Source organism: Fistularia commersonii, chromosome 13 (assembly GCF_037954325.1).
Source record: "Fistularia commersonii isolate RoL2024-O1a breed Wild chromosome 13, RoL_Fcom_v1.0, whole genome shotgun sequence".
NCBI classification, from domain to species: Eukaryota; Metazoa; Chordata; class Actinopteri; order Syngnathiformes; family Fistulariidae; genus Fistularia; species Fistularia commersonii.
In genome coordinates this window covers 13,017,393-13,035,302 of record NC_141296.1, presented here as the reverse complement: position 1 = coordinate 13,035,302, position 17,910 = coordinate 13,017,393, and the positions used below count along the sequence as shown (strand labels likewise).

General features: G+C 39.0%; 1 protein-coding gene across 1 annotated transcript in view; it reads left to right on the top strand.

Moving 5' to 3' along the window:
• anxa5a (annexin A5a) overlaps positions 1-17,754 on the top strand; it is a 32,064-nt gene extending 14,310 nt beyond the window's left edge. Inside the window, exons 5-12 of the mRNA XM_086158236.1 lie at positions 1,506-1,596; positions 5,612-5,691; positions 5,928-5,978; positions 9,031-9,124; positions 11,043-11,138; positions 11,345-11,403; positions 14,933-15,055; positions 16,983-17,754. Coding sequence (XP_086014362.1) covers positions 1,506-1,596; positions 5,612-5,691; positions 5,928-5,978; positions 9,031-9,124; positions 11,043-11,138; positions 11,345-11,403; positions 14,933-15,055; positions 16,983-17,042 — 654 coding nt within the window. The 3' untranslated portion in view covers positions 17,043-17,754. The remainder of the gene's footprint in view (positions 1-1,505; positions 1,597-5,611; positions 5,692-5,927; positions 5,979-9,030; positions 9,125-11,042; positions 11,139-11,344; positions 11,404-14,932; positions 15,056-16,982) is intronic.
• Positions 17,755-17,910: the final 156 nt, after the last annotated feature.

Below are 17,910 nucleotides of genomic sequence, written 5' to 3'. Positions count from 1 at the left end.
AAGGTCAGAAGGGTCCTCAAGTTCCACCAAAAGCCCTTTCACCAATTTTTCATCCTTCAACGTCTACCAAAGATTAAAACCTCCTCCGGGATATTTTTAAGGAGGCACCTCTGGATCCTCACTAGGTCATCCATAAACCCCTGGGTATGTAATGTTGTCTACAAGATAGAGGCCCTTATCATTTGCTGTGAAAGTTTGGTTTCCAACCCATCACTTTCATAGTTGAAAAGGTGAATTTGTGCACTTTTTCTGGTCCTTGTTGAGCCGCATTTTGTAATAAAGCCGCATTTTGTAATAAACTGCCCCAACGCATTTTGTAATAAATTTTGCCGCATTATGTAATAAGTTGTTACATATTGAGAAGATTATTACAAAATGCACTTGCAACTTTTTTTATTCTCTAGGAAATGTAATAACTTGGTGCATTATGTAATAAAAATTCTAAAGCATAGTTTATTTGTTAATTGTGTTTTATTTTACTTTAAAGTATTTGTAAAAGCTAGGCCTATTATTAGTATCACTGTATTAGCCTAGTAGCAGTACTTAGCAATTACTATCAGTACACTATTCAAAAGTTGCATTAAGAGAGAATATTCTATAAATTCCATGTTATTACATTTCCTACAGAATAAAAAAGTTGCAAGTGCATTTTGTAACAATCTTCTCAAAATGTAATAACTTATCACATAATGCGGCAAAATTTATTACAAAATGCGTTGGGGCAGTTTATTACAAAATGCGTCTATTAAAGTGCAATGAAAAAGGTTTTACATTTTGGACATTTATTACAAAATGCACTGTTATTACAAAATGCGGCTCAACAGTCCTACATCCAGAATGGCAAGGTTTTTTTGTGTGCAAAACAACAGAATACAAGCAGAAAGAAAATTGAAGGATCCGCTTGAAAATGGTTGCTGTCCCAAAAAGGTTGTTTGTCAGTGCTTCTGTCTTTTTATTTATATTTCTATTGATATTTATTTCCTTTTGTTTTGACATAACTGTTACGCTGCCGTGACGAAGGAATTTCCCCTATGGGGATTGATTAAGTTTATCTTATAACAAGCTGTGCATGAACATTTTCCTCTAGTATCATGACACAGTTCCTTTTGTTAAAACCTACTTTCAGTACCAATCGGCACACCTTTTTAAGAGGTGATTTTTATATTTAAACTTGTTTAAATTGATTTTCTAACTATAAATTGTTAAGATAGACAGCAGAGCTGCATGTATCTGGGCAACCGTCACATACAATGCAAATATGATAAAATCTTGCGCGGAAGTTAATTAAAAATAAGCACTCGGAGTTACAGCTGAGCCGAGAAGCGAATCTGCTGTTGTGCCACACTTTCAAAAGTGATCTCACTCGTTCTTTAATTATACACCTCTGGGCTCAAATTATAGCCGAAGATAAGACGAGGTAACACGAGAAAAGATAAGATTGCTTTGTGAACACGAACCCCGTGTCGTCTCAGACTGAGTTTGTGGTCATTGTTTTTGGTTCCCAGGGCATTGGCACAGATGACCAGGTGTTAATTGAGATTCTGGCATCCAGAACCGGCGAAGAGATAAAAGATATCATCAAACTCTACAAGAAAGGTCAGGAAACCGTTGCGCTCGTTGCTTAAGGGGGACAAACATCGGTTGTCGTTGGGTAACATGAAGCAAGCGATGGATTTGTTACATAATCTTATAATTTGTTGACCTGCCGAACCTTTATGGATTTAGACCGGTGGTTTAGCTGACTAGAAGAAGGATCACGATTAAGGTGATCGATCAATAGTTTCCACTTGGGGCTTGTATTTTGAAGTACACATTTAAAATGCGGCAGTAACCGATAATGTGCCCGTTTTTGCCTATCAAGTCTGACCTTGCAGCAACCCTCTGTTCTGGACTGGATTGGATCCCGGCAGTCTCTCTCTTGCCTCATTTCCTCCAGACGTCCCTCCATGCTGGTCCCCAATTTCCTCATTTTTCATTTTTTATCAACTTTTCTCCAAGTACTGATAAATGTAACGTATGAAAATGTACAGGTCATTTACACCCTACCGCATTTCTTTTTTTTAGATATACTATCTATATCAGTGGTGTCAAACTCATTTTGGTCCGGGAGCCACATACGGCCTAGTAAAATCATTACCTGGAAGTAACACTGAATCCCAATTTTTTTCCTTTGTTTTAATGTAAAAGAGGTAAACAGGTAAATTATAAAAATCTTTATATGTAATGAACTTTTCCTCTAAAAAATACATGACATTAATATTAGAAATAAATATTAAAAAAGAATTGATGAAATTACGCCCTAAAAATATGGCTGAGGTAAAAGAGAAAATTGCTGTGGGAAAATTTGCCACTAGAATTCATTCGAAAATGTATTGGTAGCATGTAGAAGAGGAGGTATCACGTTTCCAAGTCTACCCTGGTTACTATATCAATCTTTTTAATATTGCCCGTTTTTTTTTTTTGCTATCGTTTTTGTGTTTTTTATAGAAATAAGAAAAAAAAAAGATATTTTTAACAATGTCGAATCACTGTGGGAAAATTTGCCACTAGAATTTATTAGAAAATGGATTGGTAGCATGTAGAAGAGGAGGTACAATGTATACAAAGCTAATGGTGGCTATTCTGGTTATTAAATCAATTTTTTTAATTTTGTCCCTTTCTTTTGCTATCGTTTTTGTGTTTTTTATAGAAATAAGAAAAGATTGTTTAAACAATGTCGCTAGATGTTTTTTTTGTAATCAAAAAATCATTTTGTTTTCAAATTTTGAAGCAAAAAATACATTGCACAGTTACTTTTTCATTTTTTCCTTGCCTGATTTTTTTTTTTTTAAACTCGCTGTATAAATCCCCAGATGCATGTGATCTATATCTACCCCATTCCCAGACATGGATCAAGAATGCATAGCTGGGCACAAAATGACAGTCTTCGTTATAATCTGATATGAATCCGTTTTTTTGTTCTACTCGCTTTAAACAATATCTAGTGCCTGATTTGCACCCCAGTGATTACAAGACATTTTTTTGAAAATGAGTAATAAGAGATCTTGCTGTGAGAGAATTCAGCACCAAATTAGGGAGTCGCTGTCTTAAAAAAGTGCAGGAAATTACCTGACAAGTTAAAAAAACTGAGCAACAAAGCAGCGTTGAAATGTTCATATCAGGTTAAATGAGAAGAAAATTCAATGAAATCACCAAAGAAATGCGTAAAAAGCAAGCGAATGACAGATCGTTTTTCAAAAATGACAGGAAAAAGCATAGTCTGGTGAATAAACCAATGCAAGAAAATGGGAATAAAAATAGTCACAAATGATCAGAACCAAACGTTTTTGAAAGCAGTTAATCAAATTAATAGTGGGATTAATCAGATTATGGCTATAAAATGTGATGAGTGAGGTTGCATCAGTTTGAGAATTTTGCATCAGACATCAATAACTTATTTATTTATATGACTTCAAAACAGACCTCAGCAATAGAAGTGGTTGCAAACCTATGGTTGCAATTAATAAATATTAATTTGATTCTTGACTCCTTGAGCATACATTTATCATAAAAGTAATTGATTAGTTCTTTGGCAGTATGTCATTTTCTCTAGTTCATTATAAATAAATAGAAACTATCTAATCCATCACAGCAGGATCACACAGGTGACTGAGACAGTGGAAAAAAAAAACACTGAAAGAGTGCAGAAAAATACGGTTCATCACCATAAATGTTTATGGAGGGATTTCCAGACCCAAACGTTTCTTTATTGACATCCTCACAGATTCCCTGTGCTACTCCATTTGCCGCACTTTAGGCTGAATGTCATTTCTGTTTTAAACATGGTGCAAAAACAAAGGAAATCCAAGAATATACCAGGGAATAAAAGTGAAATGTACAGTAAAAGAAACATCACATCCTATATTTTTATTATTTTTATGTTGATAGAATGCATGTGTGTGTGTGTGTGTGTGTGTGTGTGTGTGTGTGTGTATATATATATATATATATGTATATATACACACAACATATATATTATATATACACACACGCACACATATTATATATATGTATATATAGTATATATAAATATACTGAAACACATTCCACAAATATTGACCACTACTATTTGGTAATTATTGATAACTTTTTAACGTATTCTCTCGAAATTTCTGATAGGCGGGGGAGATATCACATCTATAATTTTTTCTGTTTCAGTTTGCATTTTTTTGCTGCTGCCATTCAGGATTGTAGTGAACCCACATAGTTTACACCAACTCTGCCTGTGTGCGAAAGCATTGCTAATGATTAGTAAATACTTTCACGTTGTGTGCTAATCATACCCATTAAATAAAGTTTATTCAATAGTAAATGTATAATTTACTGTCATCACTTTGTAGGTACTGTACTGTCCACACTATAAGGCGCATCGCATTATAAGGCGCACCTTCAATCAATGGCCTGTTTTAAAACTGTTTTCATATATAGGCTGCACCGTATTATAAGGCGCATATAATAGAAGATACAGTGATGGCTGGGGTTGCGTTATGCATGCACTAGATGAAGCTGCGCGAAAGGGAATGTCAACAAAACAGTCAGATAAGTCAGTCAAACTTCATGACTAGAATACCAACCAATGTTCTGACAACTCCGTTCACTCCCTAAACAAGTTAGTGCATTCACAAAACGGTATCATATGTACCGGTAGCTCTTACCAGAATTTGCGCCGCCTTCGTTGAAAGCAATGTATATCCAGCTCCATTTGTCACAGTTCAAAGCTTTTCATAAAACGAAAGCACCAAGAAGGACCGCCTCTAAATTCATTGATGTTCATGTCGCTAGCTAGCGCTGTTGCCTATATTAAAATAGTGACTGTAGAGACTCTTCTACTTGCTGCTCTTTGTTCAACTGTTCGAGTTTGTCCTCTAACTGCAGCCATCTCGCTTTGTTTCCTCGGAAACTCTGTTTAGTCTTCTTTACTCGGCGCAGGTCATCTTGTCGCTTCCTCCACTTCGCACCATCGATTCATTAATGTTGAATTTTTAATCGCTGCTGCTCTGTTCCCGTGTTCACCGATCGCCTTGAGTTTAAACTCTGCGTCGTAAGCGTGTCTCTTGAAAACTGCCATTGTGAGGTCTTTAGACAAGCACAAGTTTACCATTTTTACTGCTGCAACTTTGGCGACAATCCCACTACGGTAGCCATAACTAACCAATATTGATCCATATATAAGGCGCATTGGATTATAAGGCGCGCTGTCGGTTTTTGAGAAAATTAAAGGCTTTTAGGTGCGCCTTATAGTGCGGAAAACACAGTACTTAGCGTGTACCTGTAGTATGAAGAATACCCAAACTTGTAAGGACGACTCCCACGCACTACCAGCGATTAACATTCTGTCTTGTAAACAAATTAAACAAATTAAAACCCAAAAAACCTTTGCGATAAGAGGCCAAAGGCAAAGAGGCAGGCTTATTTAATCTTGGGAAAGGAAAAGGCCACACACTCCGTTCCACACCAATCAAACCTGTGTTGTCAGAGAGCAATGTAGAAAATGTAGTGCTCCCTGCTGAGGTTGATCCTAAACATTAGTGACGGGAGCGTAAGCCGTCCTCTGCCTCTCATCCCCCTCTAGAGTTCGGTGGCAAGCTGGAGAAAGATATCTGCGGCGACACTTCGGGGCACTATCAGAAACTGCTGGTGATCCTGCTGCAGGTAGTGGGACTCGTATTTCCTTTGGTGATAACGGCAACGTCTGGTTGCAGCATTAGAAAGTCATGAGGTTTAGACGTGGGTGGCGTTGGGTGAGGGCACAATGTTTTGCTTCAATTTGCTTCACACGACCCAAATTTTATTTTCACGGTCCTGGACTGATCTAATCTCTCCACTCACTGGCTGCCTTCCCGTCTCTCTGCTTCCATGGTTGGTTCAACGTTTGTCCCCCTGTGAAGGGGAGGAGGGAGGAGGGTGTAGACGAGAGCAAGATTGAGAAAGATGCAAAGGTAAGAAGCAAATTTTCCCTTTTTGATTGCTGCATAAATCATTTTGCATTAAAATCAAATATTTATTGACTTCCAAACTCCAATTATTTTCCGTATCAGTTTGAACACTCGGCAATGTCGTTACATTTTGGTACATTTACAGCAGGGGTGTCAAACTCAGTTTGCTCTGGGGGGGCCACATAAAATTATTATGTGACCGGTTAATCATTACCTAGAAGCAACACTAAGTCCAGATTTTTCCTTTGTTTTAGTGTAAAGGAGGTAAACGGGTAAATTATACAAATCTTTATATGTAATGAACTGCTCCTCTAAAAAATACATGGCGAATTAATATGAAAAATGAATATTAAAAAAGAATTGATGAAATTACACCCTAAAAATATGGTTGAGTTAAAAGAGAAAATCTTGTCATTCTGGGAAAATTCACCAGTAGAATTTATTAGAAAATGGATTGGTAGCATATAGAAGAGGAGGTATCATGTTTATAAGGCTAATGGTGGCTATTCTGGTTATCTTTTTAATTTTGCCGTTTTTTTTTACTATTGTTTTTGTGATTTTTTATAGAAATAAGAAAAAAAAGATAGTTTTAGCAATGTCACTAGACGCTTTTTCATCAAAAATTATTTTGTTTTCAAATTTCAAGAAAAAAAATACATTGCAAAGTTACTTTTTCATTTTTTCCTTGCCTGTTTTTTTTTAAACCCACTGTATAAAGACCCCTGATTTACTGTCTTTGGTAGAAAAGGCATTAAAGCTCATCTATGGAAGTTCTCGGGCAACCAGTTCAAGGCTAATTCTTGTTGAAATCTTAGAAATGAACTTGAATTTCTTCCCTTGAAGACGTTTCAACTCTTATCTGAGAGGCTTCTTTGGTTCCGTTGGACCGCAGGGGAATTTTCTAAGTGGTCTGAGTTACGACGGCTTGTCACGATAATGGTTGTTTTCGCGAAATGTGGATCGACTGGGATTGTTGTGTTAATGGCGGCGTCGTTGAGCAGAACGAAGGTACAACTTTGGGGGTTTTACCTGAGTTAAAATTTGAATAGACACAGCAAGAATAGAATACAAGTCCCTCATTCCATCAGTGCCGATGCTGCTCACTAGCATCCCGAAACACTTTTCTGCACTACCCCACGACCTATATCTCTGTTTTTTTACCACCCTCATCCATGCAAAACTTTTATTTACATCAAGTACATATTCCTCAAGACGACAAAAGATTTTTTTATCGCCACCGTCCTGCAGAAGGCCATTCCTTTTTACCCTTTTTTTTCCTCTTTACATCTTGTATTATATCGTGTATCCTGGGAACAGTCTTCTCGACCGACATTTTATGCGCACTCTGTTTATTCAGATTCTGTGTGAGCTGATCTGTCTCGGGATGGATCCCGTCCATTTTTTTTTTCCCTTTTTGACAAAGATCGGTTCTTTGGACTCCTCTCTCAAACCATCTGGCCAGAATGAAAGCTTTGCTGGATTCAAAGGAGTTGCCTTTGCCCTTCAGGTGTCGGTGGACTGCGGAGTCTTGTTCCGGAGTGGTGGCTCTCCTGTGTCGGACCATCCATTTGTCCAAAGATTGTTCTGTCTCCCTGGCGTAGACGCCGTGACAATCTTCATTACGGTTGAAAGCAAACACGACAGTCTTGATCTTACGCGTTGGTGTTTCATCCTAGGGATGCACCGCTCTTTCCTTCAGGGTATTGTAAGATTTGAAATGTATCTATTAGGCGTTGGTTGACAAGCCTTCTGAGTTTTTCCGAAATACAAAAAATGTACGGCGTAGCAATGTCTTTACATGTCTTCCTGTTCTGTCTTCTTCAGGTTTATGTTTTGGCAAAGGCCTAATCAGAGTAGCCCAAATGTTAATAGTCTTTCCTAATATACTGCTCAAAAAAATAAAGGGAACACTTGAACAACACAATGTAACTCCAAGTCAATCACACTCCTGTGAAATCATAGTGTCCACTCAGGAAGCAACACAGATTCATTTTGACTTGTTTTGAGGACATTACATCAAATTTGGATCAGCCTGGAGTGTGTTTTTACACTTTAATTTTGAGTGTGATTCTTATCCAGACCTCCATGGGTTGATACAATTGATTTCCATTGATCATTTTTGTGTGATTTTGTTGTCAGCACATTCAACTGTGTAAAGAGCAAAGTATTTCATAAGAATATTTCATTTATTCAGATCTAGGATGTGTTTTTTAAGTGTTCCCTTTATTTTTTTGAGCAGTGTATTTTGGACCCAGGCAAGTTATTTACGCATAACTCCCCGGAGTCTGTTTGAACTGAAGAACTGGGATGAGAAGTGAAACATCTTCAGGGGAGGAATTAAAGTCAAGAATTAAAGGTCTTATTTTAAATGTGTATTTATTGTATTTTGTATCATTGTTTATATGTAAATTAAATCAATGCAAACTGCTTTAAAAGGTGGAAATGTGGTTTATGTAGATAACATCAGGACTTAATCTCAACAATCCAGTTGTTTTATTGGATTAAATTGATAAGAATGTACATTTTGTGTTTACTGAAAATTTGCATCCACTTTCAAACGTTACAAAAGGCAGTTTTTATTTTATTTTGATGTTGACCCATCAGCCTAGTACATTTTTTTCCCTAGAAAGAACACCGAGCGTGCTCAGCGACAATTCTCGGTTTTATATTCAATCACGCCCTTCTGATCCCAAATGGTTTAGAAAATTTAAACAAGCTGAATGTTGTGTTTCAGGAGGTTAATGATTGGATATTTATCAATCCTGTCTGACTCACAACGCTCTCCCGCCAAACTGCCAACCGCTCCGTCAACAAAAAAAAAGGAAGGAACTACCGATGTGTAATTAATCAGGAAAAAGTCATCGCTTATACAAGTGATTTTTCAATCTCGGCAAATGAGCTCAAATGATATTTGTCCCTCGGCGATTTCATAAGGCACATACGAACGGGAAACCGAAAAACAAAACTTTTTGTCTGAGCAATTCCCTGAATTAGCGCGGCATACCGAGCCTCTGCAGGCGTGCACAGGAGAGTCTCCGCTTGTTTTTTTTTCCAGGATTTATATGCCGCCGGGGAAGGCAAGTTCGGCACAGACGAGGAAACGCTGATCAAAATCCTGGGGAACAGGAGCGCTGAGCATCTAAGAAAAGGTGATATGAATATTTTGATCCTCGGAAATTGTTGGGAAAAAAATCGTCAACAGAGGCTTTACTTCGATATTTTCTATTAAAATGATTAAAAATGGAAATTCTCGCTGGCAATAGAAATTGAAGGAGTTATTAAATGACTCGTGGAAAACAAACGGGTATAAGTATTTAGGTTTCTTGGATTCCTTCCTTGGTCGGCAGAATTTGATTCATTGGTTTTAAACAAGCCGGTAAAATCCCCTCTCCACTTACTTTGACATGTTTCCGCCGACATTTTTCGTAATCTGTCCAAAAACTTACCACTCAGGGCAGGTCTGGGTCTTTAAAACGATTTACAGAAACCCAAATTTCCCCAATGAGCAAGCACTTGCAACAACAATGGCGAGACTTTGACCCGGCTGAAACCTGGGACAGATATCCCAATATATATAAATATGTATATATATTAAAATAATTTGATATATAAAAGTCACGGTTTGCGGTTTCGGGCCTGTCATGCATCTTGCATAATCTGGAATCGAGTTTGCGTGTTTGATCCGGGAGGGTCGGATGAGTTTCGGAGAAACGCTCCGAAGCAGATTAGTGATGCTAATGTCGTCGATATATCTTTATAAAAAAGGCTAAAAACAGGGGAAATCTTTAGTATGCTCAATGCAACAAATCTGGGAGGCCGATTCTGAACATTTCCCATTTGTCATCCGTCAGTGTCAACAGTGTAGAGATAGAAAGCCTGGGAGTAATTTACAAACTTTATTGGCAATGAGGATGGATTTTCTGCGTCTCGTCTTTCGAATGACAAGCAGGGAATATGCAGCTTTATGGATCCGACCTGGTATTTTTGGACCTTTGAAATCCTCCGCTTAAAATTCTCGCTGGAGTCGTTTCCTGATGCCGACGACATTGAACCTGAAATTCTTGTCGCACGAATGTTATCTTCTAATAGCACCTGTACGTCAGTTCGGCCGTGGAGGGAGACATTCAAACACAAAGCCTCTCGCCATCTGTTGAATTTGGGAACAACCCTCACAGCCTCTTTGGAGGTGCATTTTTCAAGCACAAATATAATTATCTTAATTATTATCTCAATTTCCAAGATGCTCTGTTCATCCACGCTCGACCAAGGTGGTGCAACAACTTTTATTTCATTATCTTGCAGGTACAGTATTTAACTCTTTCAATAATTTGATATATTTTATATGGATTGAACCCTTTGGTGCCCATGGTACTCTTTTTCCTGTGTTTCTAAACAAAATGGGATTCTTTCATAGCAACAGTCCAAATGTGTTTTATTCAAGGCGCGATTGTCTGGCAACAATTTGGATATTTTGATCAAAAATCCGTTGGAAAATTAATACCATTGACAATTTAATTCAATAAAGATGGGTGAATTGAATTTACGAATTTGATTTAAAATGAGTGTTGCATAGAAATTTTTTTTCTCTGATTTTTTTTTTTTTTTTTTTTGGGAGGGGGGGAACATGTGTTTATTTAGTATTAAAACATATAAAATTCCACACAAATGAGTGTATTTTCACTTTTGAATATTTTTATTTTATTTGATGATGTTATGACTCGGGACTGCATTGTGTTAAATATTGATGAAAACTCAGCTCTTCTACTTTCTCACATTTGATCAACAGCAGTGGTACCTTGAAATTACCTTCCCCGATGTCTCACTTACCCTTATACATCAAAATCATCAATATATTGAAGCAATGTGGATGATTTATTTTGGCAATGCCGAGTGGGGAAATGGCAAAAAAAAAAAGTCAATTAATATGAGACGCTTAAACAAAATACAAGTGCAAAAGGAAAATTATTTTTTTCTTACTTGGCTACCTCCAATTGGTTGCAATTAAAGTGCATTTATTGGACTTCTTGGTGTTACATAAGTGTTGCTGAGGTTGTTTCTTCTCTCCAGTGTTTGATGCCTATAAGAAACTATCTGGCTTGGATATAGAGGAGAGCATCGAAGGCGAGACCGCGGGGAATCTGGAGAACTTACTGCTGGCTGTTGGTAAGACAGATGATTCTTCAAGGTGTAACCCGACTCCCCTTTAACTCCAGATGAATAACAACCTGTTTTTTATACGACACAGTACAGTGACATGCGGTGCAACATCCCGGTGAAAAAAAAAAAAAATCCAAATCAGATTAACACGACAAGCATCGGAAGGCGACGCTGCGTTGTGAGAGCCTCATGTTGTTTTCCTTGTTTCACAGTTAAGTGCGCCCGCAGTGTCCCGGCCTTCTTCGCCGAATCCTTGTACAAATCCATGCGGGTAGGTGTCTTTGTTTTCTGCGAGTTCATTTATAGCCGGCTGCATGCCTTCCACATCCGCTGGATGTGAAATATATTATTTTTCAGACGTCATTTTGGACAGAGCTGACATTTTATTACTCGCCATCAGTATGGAACTCCGACCCTTTACTCTCAATGTCCATCATCTGGCTGTTTTCAGAATAATTTAAAAATGACTGGGGGAGGGCCGTCTGACGTTTCAGATCTACTAGCTGACTGGAAAATCTATGATTTTTTTTCCAATATCTTTTTTCAACACCTTCCCTAAAACTGATGCTTTTAAAGCACCGTGCTCAACAGATTTTAAATGCATCCGACCCCATCAATATATAAGTAGTCAAGGTTGCTTAAATTCACATCGCTGATTATGCATGTTTCACAGCATGTTAGCATCCCATCATGTACCAGGACCGAAAGGCAACCGCTTGAATCCAATTCTATACTCATATCAAACTGCAACGCAGGAGTTTAAACAGACAAAAAATAGTTCATAAGATGTCGGATTGTTATTTAATATAACGAAAAATCTAAAATCCACTTTGGTGCAACACGGTTGATTTTACGTACCAAAGCTACGACAAGCTGTCTTTCAAAATTGGTAAAGTGAAGTTTCTCTGAGCGATCAATATTCAGATCCTCAGTAGAAAAATCGAGATTTAATTTCTTTCAGAGCTGCATCTATGCCCACTTGATGAACGAAAAGCATAAAATTAATTGTAGCTCTGACTTGAATGTCCAATAACTCCGGAGGGAAATCTCTTTTGTCGCTAAATGCTCCGCTTTGTTTTCCGTCCGCAAATTGTATCTTTTTGTCATTTGGTGCCGAGAAGGTCACAGGCAGTTATTTTTCAAAATAGATTTTTCCGCTGGCAGACTCCCCCCATCTTTCAATGGAAACACTAAAACTGATGAGACCGGGATTAAACAAAACAACAACCTCCGAAACAAATGAGGGGGGAAACGGTTATATATAACGACTGACAAACGTAATTGAAAAGATCTTTTCTTTAAATAATGCTCATTGACATAAAGCTTGTTAGCGTGTCTTGAGACTATCTTTTTATTTTGTAAGGCGTTCTGAAATTGGCTTATAGCAATTTGTCATTTCGAAACTTTATAATGAAATTGTGATTTTTGCAGTGCAGTTTAAACACCTCCTTATTTGCTCCAACCTCCATTTAGAGCAGATGGTTCAAATGAGATTTTCAAGTGTGTATTAGACTTTTAGATATTAATGAAATCAGCGGATGACTTCCATAAATAGGTCCAATTTCTGCAGCAGCCCACGGGAGCATACAAGTCAGGGGACGTCGTCTTTACCACCCGAGTCAAACCTCGAGCTGACCGCATACCTGGTTGATGCCCCTCCTGGAAGGTTGTGGACTGGGTCCTCCAGTGAGGGATGGGGTGGAGGTGCGTCATGTTGAGGCTCTTTGAGCCAAACAAGGGTCCTTCCGCTTGATCCATATCCAGCGGCTCCTTCTTTCGGGCGCTTCAGAGACTGATATAATTGTCCGTCGCAGAGCCGGGATCTTACAGCAGCCCGAGGCTGGAAGAGGCCACAGAACCTCCGCATCCCCCTTCAAACGGATACATTTTCACCATCTATCTTCTTTTGCTGCCAGTTCTGTGCAGCGCGATTTCCTGCGCTCATAGGCTTCTTCTGTTAAACTGTCCCACGGGGCAGTGAGGTCTGAGATGTAAATAGACTTCAGGGACCAGAATATCGAGTCCGGCCTCGGGGAGGTGGCTGCAATTTCTTGTGGAAAGGTCAGTCGCTGGCTCATATCAACTAGCATCTTCCAGTCAAGGGCTGGGGCTACCGGTCCAGCTTCTGGTTTGGTCGCGGGATGGTTGGACTTTTTCTTTTCCTCTCGAATGAAGGTTCGGGTTGTGATGGTATTGGTTGCTGTCAGAGGGAAGAAGTTGGCGGTATTCCTCTTCTCCTAAGAGCAACTCTTGAGGACCTGGTTCCTCCTCCAGATGTAACGGCCTTGTTTGAGGCCGGTCTTACTCTCAAGATATGTTTGAGAGTTTCTGAAGTTGGGCAGAGGGCACAGGTTGGGTCCTCGCCATACCTTTTGCCTGACCTCATCAACTGTCCCTGCTCGGCAAGAGAGATGCTTCTCTATGACTCCTCCTGACAACGCTCCTCCTCTCTGGTGTTGAGGCCAAATTGACTCCGTTGTCCTAGGGTCGAAGTCTACACTTCCCAGCTGGATGTGCCCCACCATGTCGCTGTGCCTCAGCATGCTGCAACGCGTCCAATGGTGTCCATTTCCATCCAGTGAACAGGGGTGGACTAGCATTGCTGCTGGTCAGGTTTCTGGAGTCCATTTGGAGTTTTACTTTGGAGAACTTGTACTCTTCAATGAGGCTTATGATAGGCGGTTTAAGGACTCCTTTGCCATAGAGGCTGATGTTAGTCAGACATACGTATGTAAGAGCCTATTCTATTCTTATTCTTCTTTGGGCTCTTCTCTTCAGGAGTTGCCATTCTTAATCAACTTCCTCCATCCAACCCTATTGTCTGTATCTCTGTACAGACCAACTTTATGTCCTCTTTCACTCTTCGGTCTTCCTGTAGGCCACATGTGTCAAAATCAAAGTGCGCGGGCTAAATGTGGCCCGTCACGTCATTTTATGCAGCCCGCGAGAACATTTTAAAAGGTCTGGTTGCCTTAAAATAAATAAGTCAAATGTGTGCATTGACCCGAAACTACATTTTCCCACAATTCCTACCATTTTCAACAAGTGGAATTGAGAAATACAAATGATCCCTAAATGTCCAGGAAGAGAAAGTAGATGCAGATGCAGGGCTGTTTCAAGAAAGATGAGAAAGCCAATACATGTTTGTGCTTCAAGGAGAAAAAGCGGTATGTCTTTGGCGTTATGAGGCAATCTACGTCGGCATTTTGACACCCAACTCGAAGCTAAGTATGCTAAAGTTAGCCTTCCAGAAAACCAACAAATCGTCTGAGAATAAAAAGCCAAACTACAACGACAGCAGAGCGTGTTCACAAAAGCCGCATCCAAAAACCCCTTGGCAGTGAAAGCTATCTTTGTATGTGACATTTTGGATTTGAATGAGTAATAAATTCAGACTTATTTATTTTACATCACATTTGGTGATATATCGTCACATTTATACCGTTGCAGTTACATGTGGCCCTATGAGAGCAACCATTATGTGGCCCTCGGTGAAAATGAGTTTGTCACCCCTGCTCGAGTTACCAAACCATCATTCTACCCAGAATTTTCCCTTTCATGTTGATAATGGCGTCCCATCGAGCCCAACGCTTTGTTTGCTCAAAGACGACTGTTGTAATAAGCAAACATGCTGTGGAAGAGCTACAGTTATGGCACAATAGTAAGACATAGAAGTAGTAAATAGTAAAGTGCAAATAAATTAGCTCCTTTACCTGAATCTGTGTTAAAAAAGACCGACGCGTGAAAGAAGGCCTTTTAGAGACAACATTGTTAACCGGAGCCGCCGAATTTGTGTCCAGCGAGCCGGAACCGACGACGAAACCCTAATGAGGATCATGGTGTCGAGGAGCGAGGTGGACATGTTGGACATCCGGTCCTGCTTCAAAAAGAAATACGGCAATTCTCTGTACACCACCATCCAGGTAGGACCGCAGTCACCGCACCGTCTTTTTAATGACCCCCCTCCCATTTCGCCCAACTCATCTATTCCTCAGAGTGCGTTTGAAGCACCAGCTGGGTTTACTATGATAATGCTCCTGCATCATTCATGTCGGTGCAGCGATGGCTTAGTGATTTATTTTTGAATGCCTTGATCAGCATGATGAGACTGCTCTCCGGTTTTGTTTTGTTTTTTTTTTTTTTTACACATGCTGAAGTAATCAAATTAATCCCCCGAGGGACCAGATGTTCCTACGGGTGTTGTTATCGTTAGTCATCATATAAATGATTTGAGAAACAGTTATATGAAAAAGAGATAGAAACATTGTCTGTCACTGTAATAAAAATGACATGCAAGAAGCTTAAAAAAAATTCAATTTCTATTTTTTTTTTTTTTTTTTTTTTTCATGAGGCATTATATAAAAATTGGTGTATTTTGAAGAGTTCCATGCACATTTTTAGAACTTAATGGCTTTTTATTAGGATTTCCTAGACTGGAAGGCATAAATTAGCAGTCAGCCATCAATGACTTTGTATCTCGAGTTGGTCTATAATTGAAAACATTACATTTTATTCCTTCATTCTCCATAATGCTTGGCCTGCTCTCAGAGTCGCAGTGGCGCTACAGCAGATCCCGGCCGCCGCTGGCTGTCGATCACATAGAGACTGTTGAAACAATTGATTAGTTTTGGATCGGGAGAGAAAAACGGGGAAACCCATCCGCACAGAAAGGCCCCCTGTTGGAATCATGCAAACCTCCTTGCTCTGAGTAAGAAGCACCAACCACGACGCCATCATAGGGTTAAATCAATCAGCAAGAAAACAAAACTCAGACTACAGCATTAATGTTTGGATTTTTTGAAGAGGTACCTCGAGATTGAATCTTGCTGTCATCATGTACTGTGGTTTCAAAAGCCGGTCAGAAAAAGCGTTTCCATTTTTAGCGATGTGAAAAAGCACTTTTTTCCCCGCTATATGCCAAAGTCCCCTGGTTACATGTATTTCTGAAGGAAGTTATCACATTTAACCCCCACTTGTCTTATCACATCTTGAAAATGTCGGACTGTGCGACTCCACATTTGTCTGTATCTCCCGTCCGTGTATTTGACACAATCGAATGTATCCTTGACATACGTCGCTGTATTTCTATGCTTCAAACTCCAGGAGTTTGAAGATGTTGGAATGTGGATGAAAACACGTTCCAACAAACAGTTGGAATTATGATTTTGTTGCATTGTTTCAGACAAAATCATGCTTTATGGCAGGGGTGGGCGTTTATTTTGGCCGGCAGGCCACATTTCTTATTTCATTTTTATGTGCGGGCCAACTAGGTATCAGGTAAATTGAACAAAATGAAAATTGCAATATAAATTTTAAACATTTTTGGCATTTTATTTCAACTTTGATATCATCAATGATCATATAAATGCACCAACATTATTTTGCTTCCATCAGCCATACAAAATTAAATAAAAGGAAAAAAATAAGCCATTTCTAAATTCAATATGGATTGAAAATACTTTAAATATTAAAAAATACTAAAATATTCAAAGAAAATAGTGGCCAGCCATAGGAGGACACAACATTTTGTGTTTCCTGTATATTACATGTCATTCTTCTTAATTTAGGTTTGTTCTGCACATACTGTGGGCGTTTTAATGGTAGAGGAAATAAATACTGTAAATACTTTATTAGTTGCATTTGATTATTATACTGTCTATATATATATGAAAAAAAAAAACTGCATTCTTATAAATATCCGGTTCACACTGACCCAAAATGTCTAGAAACTAAAAGCGTATTAGTGTTAAACCTCCAGGCTCGGGCGGTTTGATAAATGGTCTGTCTATCGATCCGAGGTGGATAAAGACGGCGATGTTGATAGGATTCTCCGTCATGTCGTCCGCACAGGAGGACACGACGGGCGATTACCAGAAGGCTCTCCTCTACCTCTGCGGTGGAAATGATTAGTCGTGGTCTTTGGCGTTCGAGGGCGGGAAATGATGAGTCACCGCTGCCGGATGAAGCTCCCATTGATCCGGAAGTTGCTGAATCTGTTTTGACCTGAGTTTGAGTGAATTGCCCGTGTATTGTTTTTCATTTATGGCTATCCGCTGCATGAAAAGAGTCCATCTTTTCAATGTCAGAATGATAATCAAAAGTTTTTTGAATCCCAAATTGTATCTCTTTAGTCTGCAATATACAGAAGAGTTTGTTGTCATTTGTTCCCCTTATTTGTGCCGACGCGCAACAGGAATGTAACACCTGCTACTTAAATTTTAAACACGTCATGTCAACGTGCTCCAGCTCACTTTCATTACAAATGAACCGCTGATCCGGATTTGACTTGCAATGCTGCTGTCAGCGATCAATAAGTAACGAGACACTATAAGATAATCGCTGCCATCCTGTGCTCCGGATCTTTTCTGGAGGATTTCTCCCGACATTGATCACATTTCTCTTTTTAGAGGGTCTCAGATGGAGCCGGACCACAGGATGGCAGCAAAGCCCCAATCTGACATGGAGAAAGACCAGTTTACTCTTGCAAAGAAAGCATTGTCTCCCCTATTGATGAAATGTAAGCATACACATTTTTGAACAAATTAAAAGTATAGCAATAGAAAGTCAGTAAATGGTCATGATTCTCACTGACCAAAACAAACAAATTTGTATTTGAAGGAGTGTGAAGGACTGGATGAAAGTACATTCATGAAAAATAAATAGATAAATAAAAAGTGTGCTCCATGAGATTGGACATCTTTGAGTCATTTAATCCATTTATACACTGAGCTGTAACCCCGCTGTTTATGTAACAGTAAGATATCTATCTATCTATCTA